Source organism: Anopheles maculipalpis, chromosome 2RL, assembly GCF_943734695.1.
Source record: "Anopheles maculipalpis chromosome 2RL, idAnoMacuDA_375_x, whole genome shotgun sequence".
Lineage (NCBI taxonomy): Eukaryota > Metazoa > Arthropoda > Insecta > Diptera > Culicidae > Anopheles > Anopheles maculipalpis.
In genome coordinates, this window is record NC_064871.1 from 92,476,624 (window position 1) to 92,496,014 (window position 19,391).

Sequence of the window (19,391 nt, forward strand, 5' to 3'; positions counted from 1 at the left end):
GATCGAATGATTTGCGACTGCTGTATGTAAAACATTTATTTGATCTAATGCAGTAAACGTAATCGTTTTGGGATTTCTTTTTCTCTTCCCGTTACGGGCAAGTTACAGTTACAACTAGACATCCGATTTTACAAACGATACAACAGGAATATAATATATTAGCTAACGCGTGATGATTAATAGAGTAGACTTGCAACATTTATTCCAACACGAGGGTGAATCGCTCACGGTCACCAAAAACACAGCAAAAACAGTGCGATAATATTCGAAACGTATGAGGTGGTTTGAGCTCTAAATATGTTTGACAGATGTACCGGGGTAAGATCACTATCGACGCTCCGAAGGTAGTGCTAATGGCATAGTTCATTTACACACTGAACATTTTACACTATATCTTTTCTTTTAGCTAAACAGTTTTTTTCGCCTAATTTTACACACGAACAATTTTACGGTTTACAAATATCGAGATCCTAATAGTGCAAATACATACATTTTGGGCTGCATGAAAAAGATTGCGGCACTAGCATTTCTTGGGGGTGAAATCTTGAAATCCTGCCGCAGCAAAACGTGCCGGAACCTAGGTGTGATACAGATGACGAGAAGAGGAGGTAGCTTTAGAATTGCAGTAGGAAAGGGTGTGCGCGTACCATTTAATCCTGGAACGGTGTCGGTATGACACCACATCCAACCCCACCACCGTGATGCTTCATCGGTGCCACAAACGTCCAGGTGTTCGTTTTTGGGTCGTAAACCTCAACGGTGGATAGGTTCGATTCCCCATCGTACCCTCCAATTGCCCACAGTTTGCCCATATTAGCGGCCAACGCTACCCGGCTTCGCTTGACGTTCATCGGGGCGATTAGTAACCAGCTGTTCTTAACCGGATCGTATACTTCCACCGAGCGTAGGAAAGAGTTTCCATCGTATCCACCGCAAGCGTACAGCTTGTTGCCGAGTGTGGCCACCCCAAGCCGGCACCGTCGGTTAAGCATCGATACCACCTTGGTCCACGTGTCGGTGAACGGATCGTACCGTTCGACGGTGTCGAAGATGGACAGACCATCATGCCCGCCCAGCGCGTACACGTAACCACCGAGTGCGGCAACGCCACCGGCCGATCGATACTTCATCATTGGTGCTACCGAGCTCCAGGTATCGGTCCGTGGACAATATCGTTCCACCGTACTAAGGCTCGTCACACCATCGTACCCACCGCAAACGTACACATAATCTTCCAGGGCGGCCACACCGACGGCACTCCGCTTGCAGCGCATTGCCGTACCTTGGGACCATCGGTGCTGGCGTGGATCGTAGATTTCTACCGTCGAAAGCCGTGCCGTCCCATTGAAACCACCGAACGCGTACAGTTTCCCATTCGTAACGGCAACTCCAACGCGCGATCGTAACATCGTCATCGCTTCGCCCATATTCCACTCCTTCGTGGCCGGATTATAAATCTCCACCGTGCTAACGGACTCCCCATTCTTCGTCAGCCCTCCAACGGCAAAGATTAGTCCAACGACAAAATCGAAACAGCGGGGTCGCGTTCGCGTCGTAGACACGAGTGCCCTACGTTCGGGCATCAGATGAAAATCCCTTGCCTCATCGAGCAGATCGCGACATTTGTGGGACGTTTTGATAAGCTCTTCCGTCGCCACATTGTCCGCAAGGAATTGGGGCGAAAGCAGCGGCAATCGTATGTTGGCCAGTATGAGTGGCAAATACTCGGACCGGGCTTCCTGGTCGTGTTTTACCCATCGCATGCACGCCTCGAAGATGCACTCTTCGCTCTTCACATTAAGCTCGTCGCGGCTTATCACATCGATCAGCTCGTTGTAGCTTAGCGCTACAAATTCATCTCCATTCGCTACCTTGGAAAAGTGCTGATGGATGTAGCGATCGGCGGACACGATCAGCTTCGAGCAACCGAGCGTATCGGCAAACTGTCGTATACCGAGCACGTTCTGTGGATGGAACCTGTCGATAGGAGGGAAGGTTTGGAGGTAATAACCATTTGAATGGCAATGTAGAAAAGAATAAAGGAACGGGGGAACATACTTGCGCTTGAGAAACTTTGCACACGCATCCCGCACTTCGTTCAGCTGCAGAAAGGATGCACCGACCATGAGACTCTGCACGTTTTGGGTATCGATTTTGACTAGACCACTGTACGCGAAGTTGATTAAACTTTCCAGTGCCCTGTAACCAAACCCAACCTACGTTAGAATACGCTTGTCCGAACTGGGAACACCCATCATTCTTACATTGGTTCGATTTCCTTCATCGTGATCTCTTTGATGCGGCTTTCGGCCATGTTGTGGGTAAACATAGCATAAAAGTAAGGAATTGTTGCAGCCAGCACGATACGGTGAGCAGAAAATGAGAGTGAATCCACCTAAAACACGAGCAAAAATCTTTAGATTTTTTTTTGCTCTCTCTTTCGGAACCAATCCGACCGTAAATCCATCCTTACCTTTAGTGTAACATCGCACAGCTTCCCCATCCGGCGGATCTCTTTCATCTTGGGGAAACTGTTTGCAAACAAACCCTCCTGCCGGAAGTACATGTACGAATTGTCCTCCGTTTCGGACAGTTCCGCTGGCTGCATTTCGATCATCTTGCTCGGTCCGGCACCGTTGCTGCTGCCGAACGTGCCCGCGAGCGATTTCCGGGCGCTGTCACATCGTTGCACCGTGCCCAACAGTCTCACACCGTCCTCCAGGCTGGATGGTGACGAGGACATGCTTTTCACATTGATAATTTTTGCACCGCAATTTAATTAACCTTTATTGCGAGTGAATCGTAACAGCTGGTGGGTGAGGTGCTTTGTGCAATTTGTTAACACCCCCGGGTAGGTCACACACCTTTTTTTTCCTCTTTACAGCTGAGACTAACTAGCTGTGCATATTGAACTCGAAATTTGTAGAAACTTTCACAATATCGTGTATTATTTCACTAAAATAAACATCTTAACACCGATAGCAAAAAAGCAACAACACTTTGGAGAATAAATGGGCTGAATTCGTAGGGGAAGCAAGAAAATAAACAAATACACACACTCCAGTGACAGTGGTTTGACAGCTCACGCTATGAGGTGAGCACGGTGAGCTAGTCACCTTTGCTTACACTACTCGCCAACAGATGGCGCTAGTGTGCCAAAAACGAATACATATCAAGTGCATTTATGCACTTTCTATATTGAATGCACTCAAAAATGCAAGATGAGATAAAAGTAAATAAAAAATAAAGAAATTATTCTCATTATCTTTCAAGCGAATAAAATTCAAACTTCCCTTTGAACACAAACCAAGAGTTTTTGAATGTTCACATGATACATTTGTCGTTTATTTGCTTGCCGTTTTATTCAGTTTGTTCTGTTTAACCTTTCCTTCGAAGTAACGCCTTTTTTCCATCGCTTTTGTAGGCAATAGAGAATGTGTCTTCAAAGATGTATCTTTAAGTATGAATGAGTTTGTTTTGAATGAACAGAACAGAGCTGTATGACTTGTAAAGTCAGGAACAAAATGAGTATTTGTTAATGTTTGAAAATAAAAGAGCGGTCATCCTTGTAGTGGAACTAAGAACACATTCACACGCATTGTGGTTCCTATCTATTACAATGTAATTTTCTTCTCTGTTTGCCCGTGGTGTGTTGTAATTTGATTGTTTGTTCTGTTCTGTTCTGTTCTGTTTACTGAATCCGTTTGATTGTGCTTATCTAATGCATGCCGTTTGAATCTCATTGCGTCCACTTCCCGCAGGACGCTCTTCTTTCGTGTGGGATGAAATAAATTAGTTAGTGTGCCATCATCATTTCTCTATGTACAAGCGTATCGGGAGCGTTCGCTTAACACGCTCACTTTTATATTATACTCCCTATGCTGCTTAAAAGTATTTATATATATGTTCTAGCCAACGTTTCCATCCTTCCCGGACGACACGCAATTTACGTATTTACTGTATCACCTACAATATATGTGTTTTCTTCATTGTGCGTATGCTTCACATCTCCGGCGACGATAAGCACGCGCTGCTTTGCCGCGGATGTTTTTTTTTTAAATTCACTTAAGATTTTAGGCTCATTTCAGATGGATTGCACGTAAAAGAGGAAGAGAAAGTATACGTGTGTTTTACAGCGAGTGAGTGTTTGTGTAATGATTAAACGCAAAGTTTTATAGCTGTACAACATTAGTCTCTGCTCAGATAAATGGAAATTAAAAGTTTAAGCAAAACGAATGATCGATACTGGAAACGTCACCTCACGGAGGAAGTGACGTTCCTGTGCCGTTCTCTGTCTCTGTAGCGAATGACTGCTACCCTTTACTAGTACTACTACTACTACTACACTTCTACTAGGCGTCCTTCCACTCGGTATCCCGGCCCGCTTATTCGTTTGCCCTCTTTGGTTTTTTTTTTGCGTTTTCAAACTTTTAATACATCCTAAATAATGATCGATTCGATTTCGATTCGTTGTACTTGTTGTTGTTTTATTGATTTTTTCTTTCTTCTTTACACAAAAAATCCAATGAGCCGGTGGTGCGGAGTTTTTTTTTTGTCAGACGAAATGGGTTGGGAAATGGGGGGGGAGTGGAGAGTATGAACGATCAGCTTATAAATGCTGTCAAAAAGTGCTAACGTTGGGACTGCTGCTGGCACCTTTAACGGAGATTGCCGATCCGTTGCTACTGTTCGCTTCCGCCCGCTGTCGATCGATCTCGAGCAGTGTGGCGGTCGAAAGGGAAGAACCGTCCAGGGAGGATGATTGGGTTGGTAATGGTGGTGGTGTGCGCTGTTGCTGCGCGTGCAGGGCGGCATGGGCTGCTACAGAGCAGGAACCATCGTACGGTGAGGTTAGCGACGGTACGGACCCACCGTCGAACGCGGGATGAGTTTGAAGACCGGCGAGTGAGCGTACCTGCAGCAGGAGACCGCTGTTGAGTAGCCGTGCCTGGTGTTCCTGGGCCTTCGCTCTTAGGCAAGCGATCGAGTTGTTCCTGAGGGTGTGTATGAAGCAGACCAGAACGGGTGGAGAAAATGGTTAGAAATTTGTGTAGTTGAAAAGTTGACGAAGAAGAAAAGATTAGATTACAATAGAGTAGGAGGCGCATTTAAAAAGTAACGAGAATCGCAAAAGGGTTGAAGAGTTTGGAGATCGTTTGTTAACAAAAAATGGATTTATGAACTTGTCTCCCTGTAAGTCAGATGCCTAATTAGTTGTGAGCTTTGTAAAGCAATTAAAGATCGATTTTCACTCGTCTTTTTGTGATCCCTTGATCAAGAATTTGTGGTCAATCTCAATCGGTGATCGTCAGTCTAGTTTGCTGGCCATACTGTATAGGCCTGCCAACAGAGTATTAAAGCTTCACGGACATTGAAAAGGCTTCTCTGTTGGCCATTTACCACAGATGAGGGGTCAACTATACTTCTAAAAATTTTCCTCTCCAACGCAGATAAGCTGTTTTACCCTTTTGGAGACCCTATTTTTTGGTTAGTATTTGTCTGTCGCGTCAGGTATTTTGAGTTTCCTGTCATTATCTCATAAGATGCTCACAACAAGCAGGACTTATCATGGACCTGTTGTAGTATTTATATGTAATTTAATTGTTATCTAAACATTTCATGATTTACTTTTGATTTTTGGAGGCTTTTGAGATGCCACCAACCAACCATAAAGTACAGTTTACTAACAGAGCTCTCCAATTTTAGGAAATTTTAAAACCATTTATACACCCATGATAAAATAAAATTTATCAAAAATAGATAGAAAATACTCTTTATGAGAAGATACTAATAATTCTTACGAAAATTCAATAAAACACACACACATACATGAGTCAAATAAGGAAGAAGAAGGAATAAGAAAAATAGAAACTTCCATTCACAAACGAAAAATGATAGGAAAAGAGTAGAACTATATAATAAACAGTGTAATAATAATACGATAAATAGGTAATAGCAAAGAAATGTTAAATCACCGTATGAACGCGACCGGATCCTTGTAGTCAACCCACCTAAACGCTTCGTGGTCGTTTTCGGGGTGATAGTTGTTGTTGGTGTGCAGGAAGTCGGCCGTGCCGCCACCGTCCGGCATACCCGGTGGCATCCCTCCCGCGTGATGTGGTCCATGGCCATGCCCTACGGGAGAAAGATGATCACTTCCGCCGGTCGAACCTCCGCCGCCACCGCCGCCACCACCACCACCACCACCAGCAAGGGACGTCCCTAAGGGAGGTGATCGTGGCTGCAGCTTGATCGCGCTGCCGGTGCTGGCCGTCGTCGTCGGCTGTACCGGATGGGCTAGCGGGTGTGCGGTCAGCGAGGACGGGTGAGCAGGTGGTGGTTGATGGTGCGGATGGTGTACCGAAGCGGGCGGCGTGACGGAGGGTGAATGTGGACGTCCACCCGTCGGTGACCCGAGCCCATACCGTGACACTTTCGCCATTGCCGATCTTGCCCCGGCACTGGCATGCTTGCCATTCAACGACGATCCGTTTCCCCCTCCACCACCACCCTCTCCTCCTCCTCCTCCGCCTCCTCCACCACCTCCACCACCACCACCGCAGTCACCTCTACTGGTACCACCGCTGCCGCTACATCCGGACCCTTCCGACGCGATCGTGGGCGACTTGAGGGGCGAGGAGCCGAGGGTGCAGTGGAGGGCCGCTCCCGAGCCGCCGCTCGTTTCGCTCGACTCCGTCCGTGTCTCTTCACGGTCACTGTTATCTTCGGAGTTTTTGAGCGTTTCGGCCGCCTCGAGCGACTTCTTGTGCATGCCTGAAGACGAAACGGATACGGACAAGTTAATGTCAGTAGGGCTGGTGTAGTTGCGATAGTAGTCGAGCATGCTGCCGTTGGCACCACCGTTCGGTGGCTCGTGCGTGTCGTCCGCGGTCGACACAGCAGCGGCAGCAGCGGCTGCTGCCGGCGACGGCCGATGCATACCTAGCAGCCAGGGGGCGACGGTTTCGTTCTCTTTCGCCGACTTGAGGATCGTTTCCGGTAGCGGGAGCGAGTGCCGGACCATCGCACCGTACAGCCCGTACTCGGCCATGATCGTGCTGCGGCCCCAGCACTTTTCAGTCTTGCGCCATTTGGCTCGCCGGTTCTGAAACCACACCTGGAGAAGGGGGACAGCGGGTAGGAAAGATAAGAGCGATAAGAAAAAGAAAGAAAGAGAGAAGAAAGAGACATAAGAAGAAAAAATAAAAAAAATATTTTAGTGGAAGGGTTTTAAATTTTTTGTTCGATATAGAATAAAAAGTGTTTTATATAGAAAAAGCCATTAATACACTGTACAAGGAGCTAAGACCACCAAAGTAGTGGTAAATAATAACAATAATTTATCTTTAAGAGCCTTTACTACTAAAATTAAATGTGCTGAACCTTTGGACCTGTGACCTGACGTAGCGTATCTCCAGTCCTTGTCTTTAACTTCAATCCTTCTACGAGGCTCCTAGCACTAACATTCGTGGTCTCTAATAAAGCCTCTGCTTACACGGGGCCACCTGTATGGAGCTCATACTACGAATCTCCTAATACTAGGGCCCTTAAACACGGCAGCTGTCGTGGCCCTAGGCAACCACCTACACCGTCTCCGATTAAATCCGCTACTGTTTGGCCACTACGTCACGCTGGCCATCGAATGACTTACTAGACTTATCCAAAGTGGCTGTTTATAAATGAATTTTGGAAATTTAGAACAGAAAATTTCAGCCTCGAAGGTAACAACTTATCTGCAAAGCACGTAAAGACATAGTAGCACTTAAGTTACTAGACATTTAGTAATAATAATATTAAATAAGTAATACAACTTTATATCAAATTTAACTTTAAATCAACTTCTTTAAAGTCTCCTCAAAGATTAATGATTAAACCACTTTTGAACAAAATCAAACACACCCAAACACGCCCCAGTTTCGGTGTGTTTTTCGAAGGGAAAACCAATTAAATCTCAAACCAAAATTTAATGCTCAATTGAATCATCTAAAGCGAACAAGAGCACAACATCTAATTAATGAGAAATGAGATGTCTCTGGCTGTCCAATGCACTCGTGTCCGCTTAAGAAGTCCTTAGAAATGACCGAAACTTTAGCTTGCGAAGCAATCTCTACATGATTAGAAGGGCGCGGCTGATAGGTTCTTTGCAACAATTCCTTTTTTTTCCCTTCAATTCGGTACCTCGTTGTCGATAGATTATCATTATGTTATTAATATCGACATGTTGTTGCTGCTGTTCGTTAGAAGCTTCGTGGTAAGGACTTTCTATTCCCCACGCAAGGTTAGGTGGTAGGTTGAATTGAATCAATTGAGCGTAGGATTTAGATAAATGTGTGTGTGTGGTCGGTACAGGCCATCGAATGACGAAGATTGAGACACAGTGGAGGATAAAATTCAATTAACTAATCCTCTGTCTGTGCTTGTGGTACCATTATCTGTGTGTGATTGAATTGTATCCAAGCCAATACTGGGTCATAGAAGGATATCGTTAAATTTGAAACTGAAAAACACATGAGCGAGTGTTTTGAAATTTAATTTACTTTATAACGTACAAGCGTTACGGTAGATAACCTTTAAAAGGAAACAATTCTTCTCACACAAAAAAAAAACCCCCATTTGGCCGTTGATGGCCTTTACAGCGAATTAATTCCACCATCCGCTATATACCTTGGAGAATTTCTTTGAATCCCTTCGTGGCCATTCCTAACAGGCGAAGCTGTTAAGCCGTTGTTTGTCACGGTAAACGTTACACAACAACCTGCCAACTATTACTTGTGATCGTGTGCCCTCCCGGTTTTTTGGTTTGTTGCAAAATCGAACCCTATTTGGCCTATGGTTCTCCTAGGGACGACTAAGGTCAGAATCGGCTAGGGTGGATGCTGATGAGGGTGATTATTATTATTATTCATTGACAAACTAACACCCTCCGGTTTCGGTGCGGTGCGTGTTTGTGTGTCCGGTGTGTAGTTGCTGTTGCTTCTTCACCACGCAATGAACCGCGAACTCCCAACGTCCCTTAACGGGGTGAAAAATCCATGGCAAGCAACTTGATCATATGGTGTCTATTTGTACAACACGTATCTAATCGGTCGTTTATGGTGTTGTGCCAAGAGGATAGATTCACCCTCTCTCTTGTGGCCAAAAACATTTTCACTAAAAACAGAGCAAAGGAAAGAGGTGCAAACACTACGAGGACACGCTCAAGACAGTAAAACTGGTAAAAACGATAAGATTGGGAAAAAAGAAGGAAGAAAGAAAGAAGGTTATTTCGCGGATGTACCGTTGATAATGCGTTTGCACTTCATCAAACATATCGACTCGATTGTAGGGCCCGTGGGAATTTGCAGACTACCAGCGGTAAGCGAGAAACCTGCGATTTTGCGGCATCTGCGCTGTGAAAAGCAAGCCCCAACCCCCGGCCTGTGACATACTTTAATTTAATAGAACGGATTTCAATCTTGTTTATCAATTTTATAATTATCGTGTCAAGTGGATTAGGTGTAGGAGATTTGTTTCGTTGCGGAGTTTCTAGGGATGGAAAAGGTTAATCCTTACGCTAGGGACATTACCACCAGAATCGGTTTAAATTTGAATTCATTATTGTAGGATTATGATTCAGTGTGTAAGTGAGTAGGGATTTAATGGCAATGTTTGAATTTTAAGACATGTTTTTATTTACTAAAAATTAGTAAAATATCTAAATAATAATAAGTAACGTAAAAATATCACAAAGAGAAACAACGAGATAAGATCTTACCTAACTCTTAAAGGATTTTTTGTCTTTAAAGGCTTATATTTTGCTTTTAAATCTGAAGCATTAAACTTGAACATTCCTAAGAAAGTAGGAAAAGTGATCTGAAGAAAAAGGAAACGAGCGAAGCATTAAAATATAAAATATTTTTGGTCAATTTAAAATAAAATAAAAAATGCAGTTTAGCATCAATAAAGCCGCAATATGACTGGCAAGAATGGAAAATTAATATTCAGAAAATGTAAAAAACAGAGAAAAATATCAACAAATCAAATGTAATGTTTGTAACATTCAATTTTGAACAAGAAACAAGAAAAAAAATACAAAACTCAAGAAAAATTAGATAGAAACTAGATAATATCTCAACAAACCAGCCGTAACGACAAAAAACTAGAATATGAATCAAAATAAATCAAATAAAAAAGTGAATCGCAGCCTCGCCACCTTCACCAAAGATTCTGTAATTTAATAAACAACACAAACTGTTACTTCACGCACACTTTAAAACGGTCGTTACAAATTTAGTCTATTATGATGCGCAACATAAATGCAACAAATTGAATGTGTCAGGGCACTACGAAAGCTAATACTATCGCCCGGAACCTGACTTTAAACGCGAGGTAAATTAAATTATGCACTCCGCCACACACTTACACGGGGGTGCCGGGTACTCTGTGTGTATGTGTGTGTGTGTGTGTTTGTGATAATAAATAGCCCTCCGTAAACCGTGGTCTAGCTGTCTAGAACGGCGATTTGTCCCGTTGCCGGCGGACTAGGGCGAGCGAACGATAGTTTAATTTGTTATAATCTGATGATAATAAGAAGAGCATCGCCGGAGCATTTGGGCGCCGGCAGCGCTGTTCGGGAGTTATAAATAACTAATGAATGTTTATAGCGACCATAAATGGCTAAAAGCACCTCCACCAGCACCAGCCATTATATTGATGACATCACTGCACAGTTCGGTGCTGTGTCTTAGCCGGTGGAAAAGCGAAGATGAACCAGTGGAAGAGGTTTTCCACCGGCGGGTGAAAATAGTTGACTGAAATTATAATCGAATTATAATATCCTTCCACGCCGGCACGCTGTGTGCTGCAATCGTAACCGGGTGTTTCAAGCACGGCACATTACAAGCACACGAGCAAATGCACATAATAAGATAATTTAATTTAGTGGCACGCAAACATTTTAATCTTTTCGTCCCCCCCCCCCCCCCCGCTTTCGGGTCTCCTCGAAAAGACAAGAAAGAAAATCTCTGAACATTGACTTCGAACGGTTGAGCCATCATGGGCGGAATCCTTTGCGGAATATCGTCGGAGTACTCTCCTTTAAAAAGAAAGGAAAGAAATATAAGCTATAAAGACAATGGAGTCAGAAGTCATCGTGACGATATTGTGTGGAGTGACCTCCACACTTCGGTAGTTAAACGGTACCAACTGTTATGCTCCTGGATTAGCATGAGGGACAGAAAGACGGCGAGAAGGCGAGAATGAGCAGGAGGACAGAATTCAATAAGCTACAAATTCCTGTCATGATTACGCATAAATTATGTGTCGCACGGTCACCCAGTGGCAAAATGGTTTTTGGTGCACACCCTTTCTGTTGGGAGAAAGCCAACGATGAAAGCGAATGGATTAACATTCTACCAGCAGCAGCAGTACACTGGCAGACCAATACTGCACACGGCGGTTAATAAAAGGATCGTAAATAACTCGAATGCCAAAATGCTTCGGCGTCGGAGTTTATTAGAATGGGCAATTAATTCAGTTGCAGTGCGATTTGACGATGACCTTGAGAGGAAAATTCGAGAATTCAGAAGCATTCCAATGCGAAGTGAAAAATAGAGAGTACAAATAGGAACCGGTTGTGTCTCTTTCTGTCCGTATTTAACTGCAGAGCAGAGCAGATGGACAGACGAAAGACACAGTGGAATGTAATTTTACTCTTTTGTTTTAATGTTCTTTCCTCGGTGGTTGAAGGTTTTTAAATAAAATATAATTTAAATATGTCATAAAGAAGAACGATTGTTTTTGCTGGCACTTTTTTACTGCCAGCCTTTTCGGAAGCTGAGCATAAAATTTGACAGGCGTGGTTTTTTTGACAGCTAAGCAAGCTAAGGAGTATTTTAGGTTCAATAAAGATGTTTTCTAATTTCAAGTTCAGCTGATGTAGACGAAATTGAATTTATTTAATCATTTCTTTGATTTTGTTTTGAATTACTTATGCTCGCTGTATGACAGCCTATTTCGACAGCATTACACTACAGCATTAGTTGCAATATTAAAATTATTAATGAGGCTTACTAACTCAACTGATAAAATGGTGAGGAATCACTCGTTGAATTCATGTGAATATAATGCGAAAGGTCCAAAGAAGCTGAATCTTTTTTCTTGATGAAGATAAGACAGCTGATAGCACGCAGATAGCAGCTGATTTGGGTTGTGATAGATCTTTTTATCAATTTAAGTCCAGAATCAAACTCATCGTTCATCATCAAGCATCATCAAGCTGTAAAACTTCTCGTCTAGCGTGGTTTTTAATACGAATTGCTTTAAAATTATTGCAATTCTCTCTAAAATAAGTATTTTCTAAAGAAAAAATCTTTATTTCCCATCAACACAACATCAAAGATGAGTGAATCAACATAGAAAAAAAATGCTCCATAATCAACAAACCCCAAAAACAATCATTCAACAATCGCCATGATTGTTCAATCTTGGAAAAGTATAACTCCTTAGCATTATTGAATTATAATAAATAGTCTAGTAAATGCAGCTCCTTCAGAAGGGAAGACCAGCCTCCCATTGATCATAATCTTCAAGACGTGTCCATGTTCTTTTGTTGCCTTTTGTTACAATCTCCCTTTTTTCCTACTCTCTCTCTCTCTTTCCCTATCTTTACACAGCGATGTTTGCAATCATACCTTTACCAAATCATCCCGCTTGCCGCGGCATGCAAAACACACTGGTGCTTTGCACCTTGTAATCAAAAGGTTTCATCGTTTGCTGCTACGCCACGGCATAGTGCGCGCCACAGTCCACCTTCTTGGCGAAGCGGGGCAAGAAGAAGAAGAAGAAAAAGAAGAAAAAAACGGCTCAATCATTGTCTAGGCTCTGGAGGCCATCCATCCATCCATCCATCCATCCAACCATCTATATCCACTATATGGCTATGGAAACTGAAAGTCAGACAATTAGTCAACTCGGCAGACGAGTTTCACACAGTCCATAATTAAGCGCCTTATGTGTTCATCCTCTCTATTCCCTTCTCTCTCTCTCTCCCTATCTCTCTGTGCGTTTTATGTGGGGAAAATTACGCCTTCTTCGGGTATTGGGGTGGAATCAGCGAACACCGGTGCCGGCTCTTTTTTTTTTGCCGTCCTGGCCATCCTACCGAACCCAAAACGAGAACGAGAGAAAGAGAGAGATACGATTCGTCTGTGTGCCTGTGTATGGGGTGGGATCCTTTCACTGATCCCGCGCCAAACTTGTTATTATCCACTTATTGATTTGTCCGGACACACTGGTACTTTAGTCCAACATTTTTGCCCACACGTTCCAGCGAGTAACACCATTCTTTGGCGTTAATTTAAATCCACCCGCAGCCGCCACCGCTGCTACCATTCAGCCCCAGGAACAGGCATCATCGACGGCGAAGGATTTCGCCGTGTAGGATTATGTGTGGCTCATAATCTGTCCCTGTAAAGCCCTGACACTACACAAATTAAATTTATAACAGATTATTTTTTCATTACTGCCGTGCGAGCGGAAAATGAGCGATCGGTGTGGAAAAACTGCTGACAGCCAACCCGCCCAGGATGACAATGTGTTCTCTCGCCTATGTCCAAAACAAGACCCACTTAGTTCTTATTTCTTCTACAAATTTTCATTAGTGTAAGCAGCAGCAGCAGCAGCAGCAGGACCTTTCCCGGTTGGACCGAAAAGCGACAGATAAACATTCCTAATAACACCACAAAAACGGTGAAATAATTGGCCAACGCTTGAGCACGTGTCTCGGAACAGGTCGGGCTACCAGAAATTGGTAGGACTCTCCTTCTTTCTCTCTTTCTCTCTATATCTCTCGCTTTTGAGCTTCTTTTTTTCACCTGCTGGGCAATCCTTGTGGCAACCTTCCACGTGCTGCTAACTGTGGGTGGCCGCTGTCAGATGCATTTGCGCGACAGTTTCGGCACAGAAGAACGAACCGCCTTTTGTATCGAACTTCAATCATTGGAGCTCGCATTGTGTATCTGGTATGCCGTACAGGATGTGGCTGATTGGAAGATTGCTGGGTGGTGTGTCATTTTTTTTTTTTTATTCTTGCACAACGAATCGTTCGGAATCGTTTAACTTGTCAATTTTGTGCTGTATTGTAGTGTTATTTCGCTTACTGTCATTTTCATGTTGGCACAGTACGTGTGGATTCCGGTGGGAATGAGTTCATTCAAACGGAATTTTGAACCATAGAAAACGTTTTGCTCACTGCAGGCCGTTTTTAATTAACAAACACACTTTTTAACAAAAGGAAATACAAAGTGTAACATTCTTCTCGCCCAAATTCGTGATGTTATTCTATCCTAATGAGAATAGGAAGGTATCACGCTGTGCGACGGTGTGTCCACCGGTGTGAGGGTGTTTTTTTGTTAGTGCTAAGTGGCATACGTTCGCATCGGGGCCATCTTGTTTTTTTTTTTTTTTTTGAGAGCAGATTTTGCAGGCGAACAGTAGCAATTGATAATCATGGGATGGGCCGTGTGTTTGTGGCACGCGGCTGGGGGTTAAAAAAGCGGATTGTGGGTTACGGAGAGTTAAAGTGTAAGAACAGGATTCGGCCGATGGTTTGACTAATGACCGCGATACATGATCGCTAGGTGACCGTGCTTTCGTTGTACTTCTGCTGTGGGAAAGCCGGGGGAAAAACAATGCAAGCGTGTCTGATTAGAGTTTAATTAGGCAAATGGTTGCTAATAGGTGAGATTCACAACGGTGTGAGCGCCATTAGTGTCTCATCGTTCATTTTATACGATCTTCACAGGGCATGATTGGTGTTCAGATCCGATCCGGACTGTTATTTATCCTACTACGTGGTCAATGGTCAGCACGATCTAGTAAAGATCGTTAAGCCAAAAAGAAACTTATGGAAGAATAACTTACAGGGTTTTCGAGGATATAACAAACAAGTTCACCGAGATATTGACTTGTTCAGATAAATTATCGATTCAATCTGTGAGACATAGAACAGCTCGGATGTTATCATTGGATTGTCCCACAGGATTGTAGCTTGTTAACTTGCCACCGTACTAATAGTTTAAAACATTATTTTTATTTCTACGAAGTACGAATATTTATATGTCTATTTTGGTGTTTAATTCTTGCTTAAAGCAAAGTTTATCCACTATTAGATACGCTGCAAACCGAATTGCCTATCTGTAGGCGCTTCGGTTATTTATACGTTTTAATTATTTAATTTTTATTTGTAATTTTCTATTCCATTATATTCATTGTTTTTGAAACAATTTTAATATTTTCTGTCACTCCATAGTTGCTAATTTAAAATTTTATAAAAGAATTTAAAATGTCATAAACTCTTGCTTATTAATATAACAGGTTGGCTGATAAGTCCCCGGTCTAACAAAGAAAAACACATTTTCTTGTCAAAATTCGTTATTATTATTCAACATAGTTCCCTTCAAGAGCGATACAACGATTATAACGTATAACCTTCCAATTTTTTTATACCATTTTGGTAGTACTCCTTCGGTTTTGCCTCAAAATAGGCCTCAGTTTCGGCGACCACCTCTTCATTGCAGCCAATTTTTTTCCCTGCGAGCATCCTTTTGAGGTCTGAGAACAAGAAAAAGTCGCTGGGGGCCAGATCTGGAGAATACGGTGGGTGGGGAAGCAATTCGAAGCCCAATTCATGAATTTTTGCCATCGTTCTCAATGACTTGTGGCACGGTGCGTTGTCTTGGTGGAACAACACTTTTTTCTTCTTCGTTCTTTTTTCGTTCGTCAAGCAACCAAAAGTTGCTTGACAAAAGACGCTCTGTCTCACAAACTAATTGACACACAGACGTCAACTTTTGACACGAACCATTTGAAGGTTGGTGCTATATAAAAATAATATGCATTTAATACTAGCGGCGCCATCTATGTGTCAGACCGGGGACTTATCAGCCAACCTGTTATAGCTATCAGATTAATGTTTAAATGACATACAACTTCATTACGAAATTTGTGTTGGTTTATGCTTCTGTCAGACAAATCTTAGGGCATTTTCAGTTTGTCTTACTCGCTTACAGTTTTCAAAACGAAGTACGAAATTTTAGGTAAATTACTAAATCGTTTAAGTCACCTAATTTATTCTCTCTTCGGCAAAAGCATTAATGCTACAAATTTTAGCATACATTCACACTCCATAATCTCTCTGGATGCATTTCATTGGGCTAAAATTACCAGCAAATCATTCAATTTCCGGTCCAAAGTACATACACTTTACGGTAAACGGTAAAGTGAACATCAAAACCCACAACCCTGCTGCACGCCTCTGCTCACCGGCAGCTCACTTTGTATGCTCTTTTGTGCTGGTGATTGAAAACCAATTTATTCCTTCAACCGTCGCCTTCGGTTGGTGAGGTGCAAAAAAATCACCATTTTTGTCAGGTGCAACTTGTCACCGCCCTAGCGTGATGCTCTAGCAGTTTTTGCTCCAAGAAAAGCAAACGAAAAGGCACAACAAAGTGTAAATGCTTTCCGTTGCCGGTTCCGTACCAGTCTACGATGCATCGCGTAGGATGAGCGGGTTTGTTCTGGTTTCGAATTTCTTTTTCCGATCGATCAAAGGTATGTCTGGTGCGTGTAGTTGCGTCATGGCAGCGTTTACATCATCGTTTCTATTAGTCTCCCCAATTGCTACCGTACCGCGGGTTTGAATGGTCTGTAACATCGGAATCGGAAAACTGCCTCACGTTTATAAAGTTTTCATTCAAACCCCGATCACGCGGTGATTAGTAAAGCACGATCGGGCCCAATCGACAGGACCGATCGGTGTGTTTTGGGGCTTATTGCGCCAATCGATTGCGTGGGACAGTAGGGGTTAATTATGAGTCTATTGTGGTGAAGAAAAACTCCGCTCGTTCTTACGGAAAATAGCACCGAGAAGCCAACAACAAAAAAAAAAAGCCTTGAAGGATGAGTTGAAATTAATTTATGCCTTTGGTGTGTTCGGGTTGAAGAAGACACGTCACTGCCTTCATCCTTGCCGGTCAGTTCAATATCACCAATTTGGGAAATGACAATTGATTATTGTATCAACGCCTGATCCTTCTCTCTCTCCCTTTCGTTTTATTTTGGGAGGGCAAGTTTGTATCGCAATTTACCGAAGGCACGAGCAGTTAAAGCTGTGCCCTTCTTCAGCTGCGCTGTTTACCTAACGCTGTTGTGGATCGTGTCGTGCTTTTTTCTCCTCTTCATCATCTTAGGCCTCTTCGCCCGAAACAGATACGATATTCGCCCGATACCTGCGCGTACCAACGCTTTGCGGGTTGAAGGTTTGTTAACCGGTACACCCAACCAATTCGGCCATATTATCGGCATTCGACCGAACCCCGGGCTTTACGGTAATCTTTCGCTCTTGATCGGCGAGCTGCTCGAAAGCTCACACGGTACTCAAGAGTTGTGCAACAATGAAGGCAAGCTGACACGGCCGGAGCAACCAAACAACCACCGGCGGCGGTAAAGAGGTTAGGCAACGGGGAAAACGGTTGAAGTGGCCAACAAACTGTGAGAGGGGGAGGGGGGGGGGGGGCAAAAACCGCCACCCTCCTAACCACGCATAACTTCCCACAAGCTCTGTATCAATTTTCGTTACCAACCGGCGTCAGTTCAAATGCCGCGCACGGCTTACGCTAAAGAGCGCCTCATTGTTATTGTAATAAATTGAAAAATAGAATTAACCGCGGTGCGAAGGCGTACTGGGAAGGAGTTAAGAAGCAGATGAAGAAGAAGAACAAAAAAAAAACATACCAGGGAGACACCATGATGAAGCAGATGCCGCGGTAGATCTGTGGCGGGGGCAACTTGTGGATTAAAAATAATAATAACAATAATAGTGAAACGGGAGGCTCTCCCGAGTGGGGGGAGAGGGGAAACGGGCGGGAGAAGAGAAAAGAGCAAAGACGCGACTTCAACATGATCATCACGATCATCAGCAGTAATAACAAGAAGCACTTGTGGCACCGTTCCTTTAAAGAGGCCGATGACGGGCTAAGGATCGAAGCATGGGGTGAAGGGAAGGGACACATAGGGAGGAAGGGAAAGGAAAAACAAGCGTGAAAATGTGCGGATGATTTTACCCCGCACAGGTCGGGTCCCACATTGGTACATATAAATACGCTTCGAGCATAAAGATGACGGGTTCTGCTCATCATCGTCATCGTCGCTCACACTGTGGTTCGACAATTGGCCACTACTACTGCTCCTTTCAGATACAGGAGAAGGCGGGAACGGTGGGGAAAAGGGCACCGAATGAAGGGGTCCCAAGCAAAAGAAGGTCATAAAGCTGCTTCAGTGGTCAAGTTGCGGGAACGTACGACGAGCTAGGCTGAGCTGAAAAGAAGCCTGCAGCAAAGCGCACGGATCTCCCAAAGATCGGTGAAGCTTTCTACACAACGCACGGGTACGACGGGTGACGGGTGAGATGATGAGAGACGCGTAAACAAACCGGTGCACACCGCCGGTACGTACGAACGACGAGGCACAAAACAATCATAATAAATAAGCACCAAAGCTGCTGCTGCTGCTGCTGCACATAAACATGTGTTAACTAACTTGTTTGCATTCTAACAGTTTCATTATCATTATTATTGCTTGTAATATGGTTGAAATGAAGAAAAACCCGCCCCGTGCGCCATTTGCCGACAATCGGTACGCTCATCATCACCACTTCATTAGCAAAAGCGGTGGCGGGGTCGGGACGGGTGGTTAAGAGCGCAAAGTCGACCGTCCGTTCGGGGGTGTCTAATTGCACTATCGCTGGGGTTCACACTATCGAATGATTAGGCGAAATTGTGTGCCTTTTTTTTTATCCACAACAAACGTAGATGACGTAGCAATCCTGGCAGAGCTGCATCGTAGTGACTTCCGATTAAGATGAGCTGGCGGAGTTACGGTTCGTTTTGTAAGTAAGTAATCGTTACGGATCGGTGCTTCGGGTGTTAATGCTAAAAAATATCAAGATGCTTCTTATGATTATCGGTTTCGCGTTTGCTTTGGAGGACAAATTTGCATATGCACAGATACATTTGCGCCATTACCGTCGAGTGCGCCAGATTGCTGGACCGTTTGACAGTTTGAATGACGGCCAGTGGGGTTTGTATTTTTTTAATCATAACTTATCAACACGTTGCGAGTACACCATTGTCTTGCTGCAGTTGAGAAGTGCATTTGGAAATAAAGAAAACTGCTGTTTCATGCTACGAAAAGGCGATTGCATCTTTGCAGCTCTATTCAAATTGATACGAGGTGCATAAATTCTGAAGCTGATTTGGAGGTCGGAGAATCGGAGCTTTTCATGGTATGCTCGCTATTATTGTCCAATTTGATACACTTGAGGACTAGGTAGACTTCTAGTTCTTCTAGACTTC

General features: G+C 43.6%; 2 protein-coding genes across 2 annotated transcripts in view; both read right to left on the reverse strand.

Moving 5' to 3' along the window:
• Window positions 1–650: 650 nt before the first annotated feature.
• Window positions 651–2,757, reverse strand: LOC126568000 (kelch-like protein 18). The gene is made up of 4 exons (XM_050224395.1): window positions 2,474–2,757; window positions 2,265–2,395; window positions 2,059–2,199; window positions 651–1,977 (listed from the first exon to the last, which is right to left on the reverse strand). Exons 1-4 carry the CDS (start codon window positions 2,741–2,743, stop codon window positions 651–653), a joined length of 1,869 nt encoding a protein of 622 aa, XP_050080352.1. The 5' UTR covers window positions 2,744–2,757.
• A 1,849-nt stretch (window positions 2,758–4,606) lies between these two features.
• Window positions 4,607–19,391, reverse strand: part of LOC126568689 (homeobox protein unc-4-like) — a 51,026-nt gene continuing 36,241 nt past the window's right edge. Inside the window, exons 5-7 of the mRNA XM_050225204.1 lie at window positions 6,943–7,117; window positions 5,976–6,774; window positions 4,607–4,994 (exon numbers count right to left, since the gene is read on the reverse strand). Coding sequence (XP_050081161.1) covers window positions 4,622–4,994; window positions 5,976–6,774; window positions 6,943–7,117 — 1,347 coding nt within the window. The 3' untranslated portion in view covers window positions 4,607–4,621. The remainder of the gene's footprint in view (window positions 4,995–5,975; window positions 6,775–6,942; window positions 7,118–19,391) is intronic.

What these genes read in the sequence shown, in the direction of transcription:
- LOC126568000 (XM_050224395.1), bottom strand. Translation starts at nt 2,743, where the DNA reads ATGTCCTCGTCACCATCCAGCCTGGAGGACGGTGTGAGACTGTTGGGC. An exon ending in ATGAAGGAAATCGAACCAAT is followed by an intron (nt 2,200 to 2,264) that starts GTAAGAATGATG and finishes GTTTGGTTACAG; the next exon opens with GGCACTGGAAAGTTTAATCA. An exon ending in GCAAAGTTTCTCAAGCGCAA is followed by an intron (nt 1,978 to 2,058) that starts GTATGTTCCCCC and finishes TCCTATCGACAG; the next exon opens with GTTCCATCCACAGAACGTGC.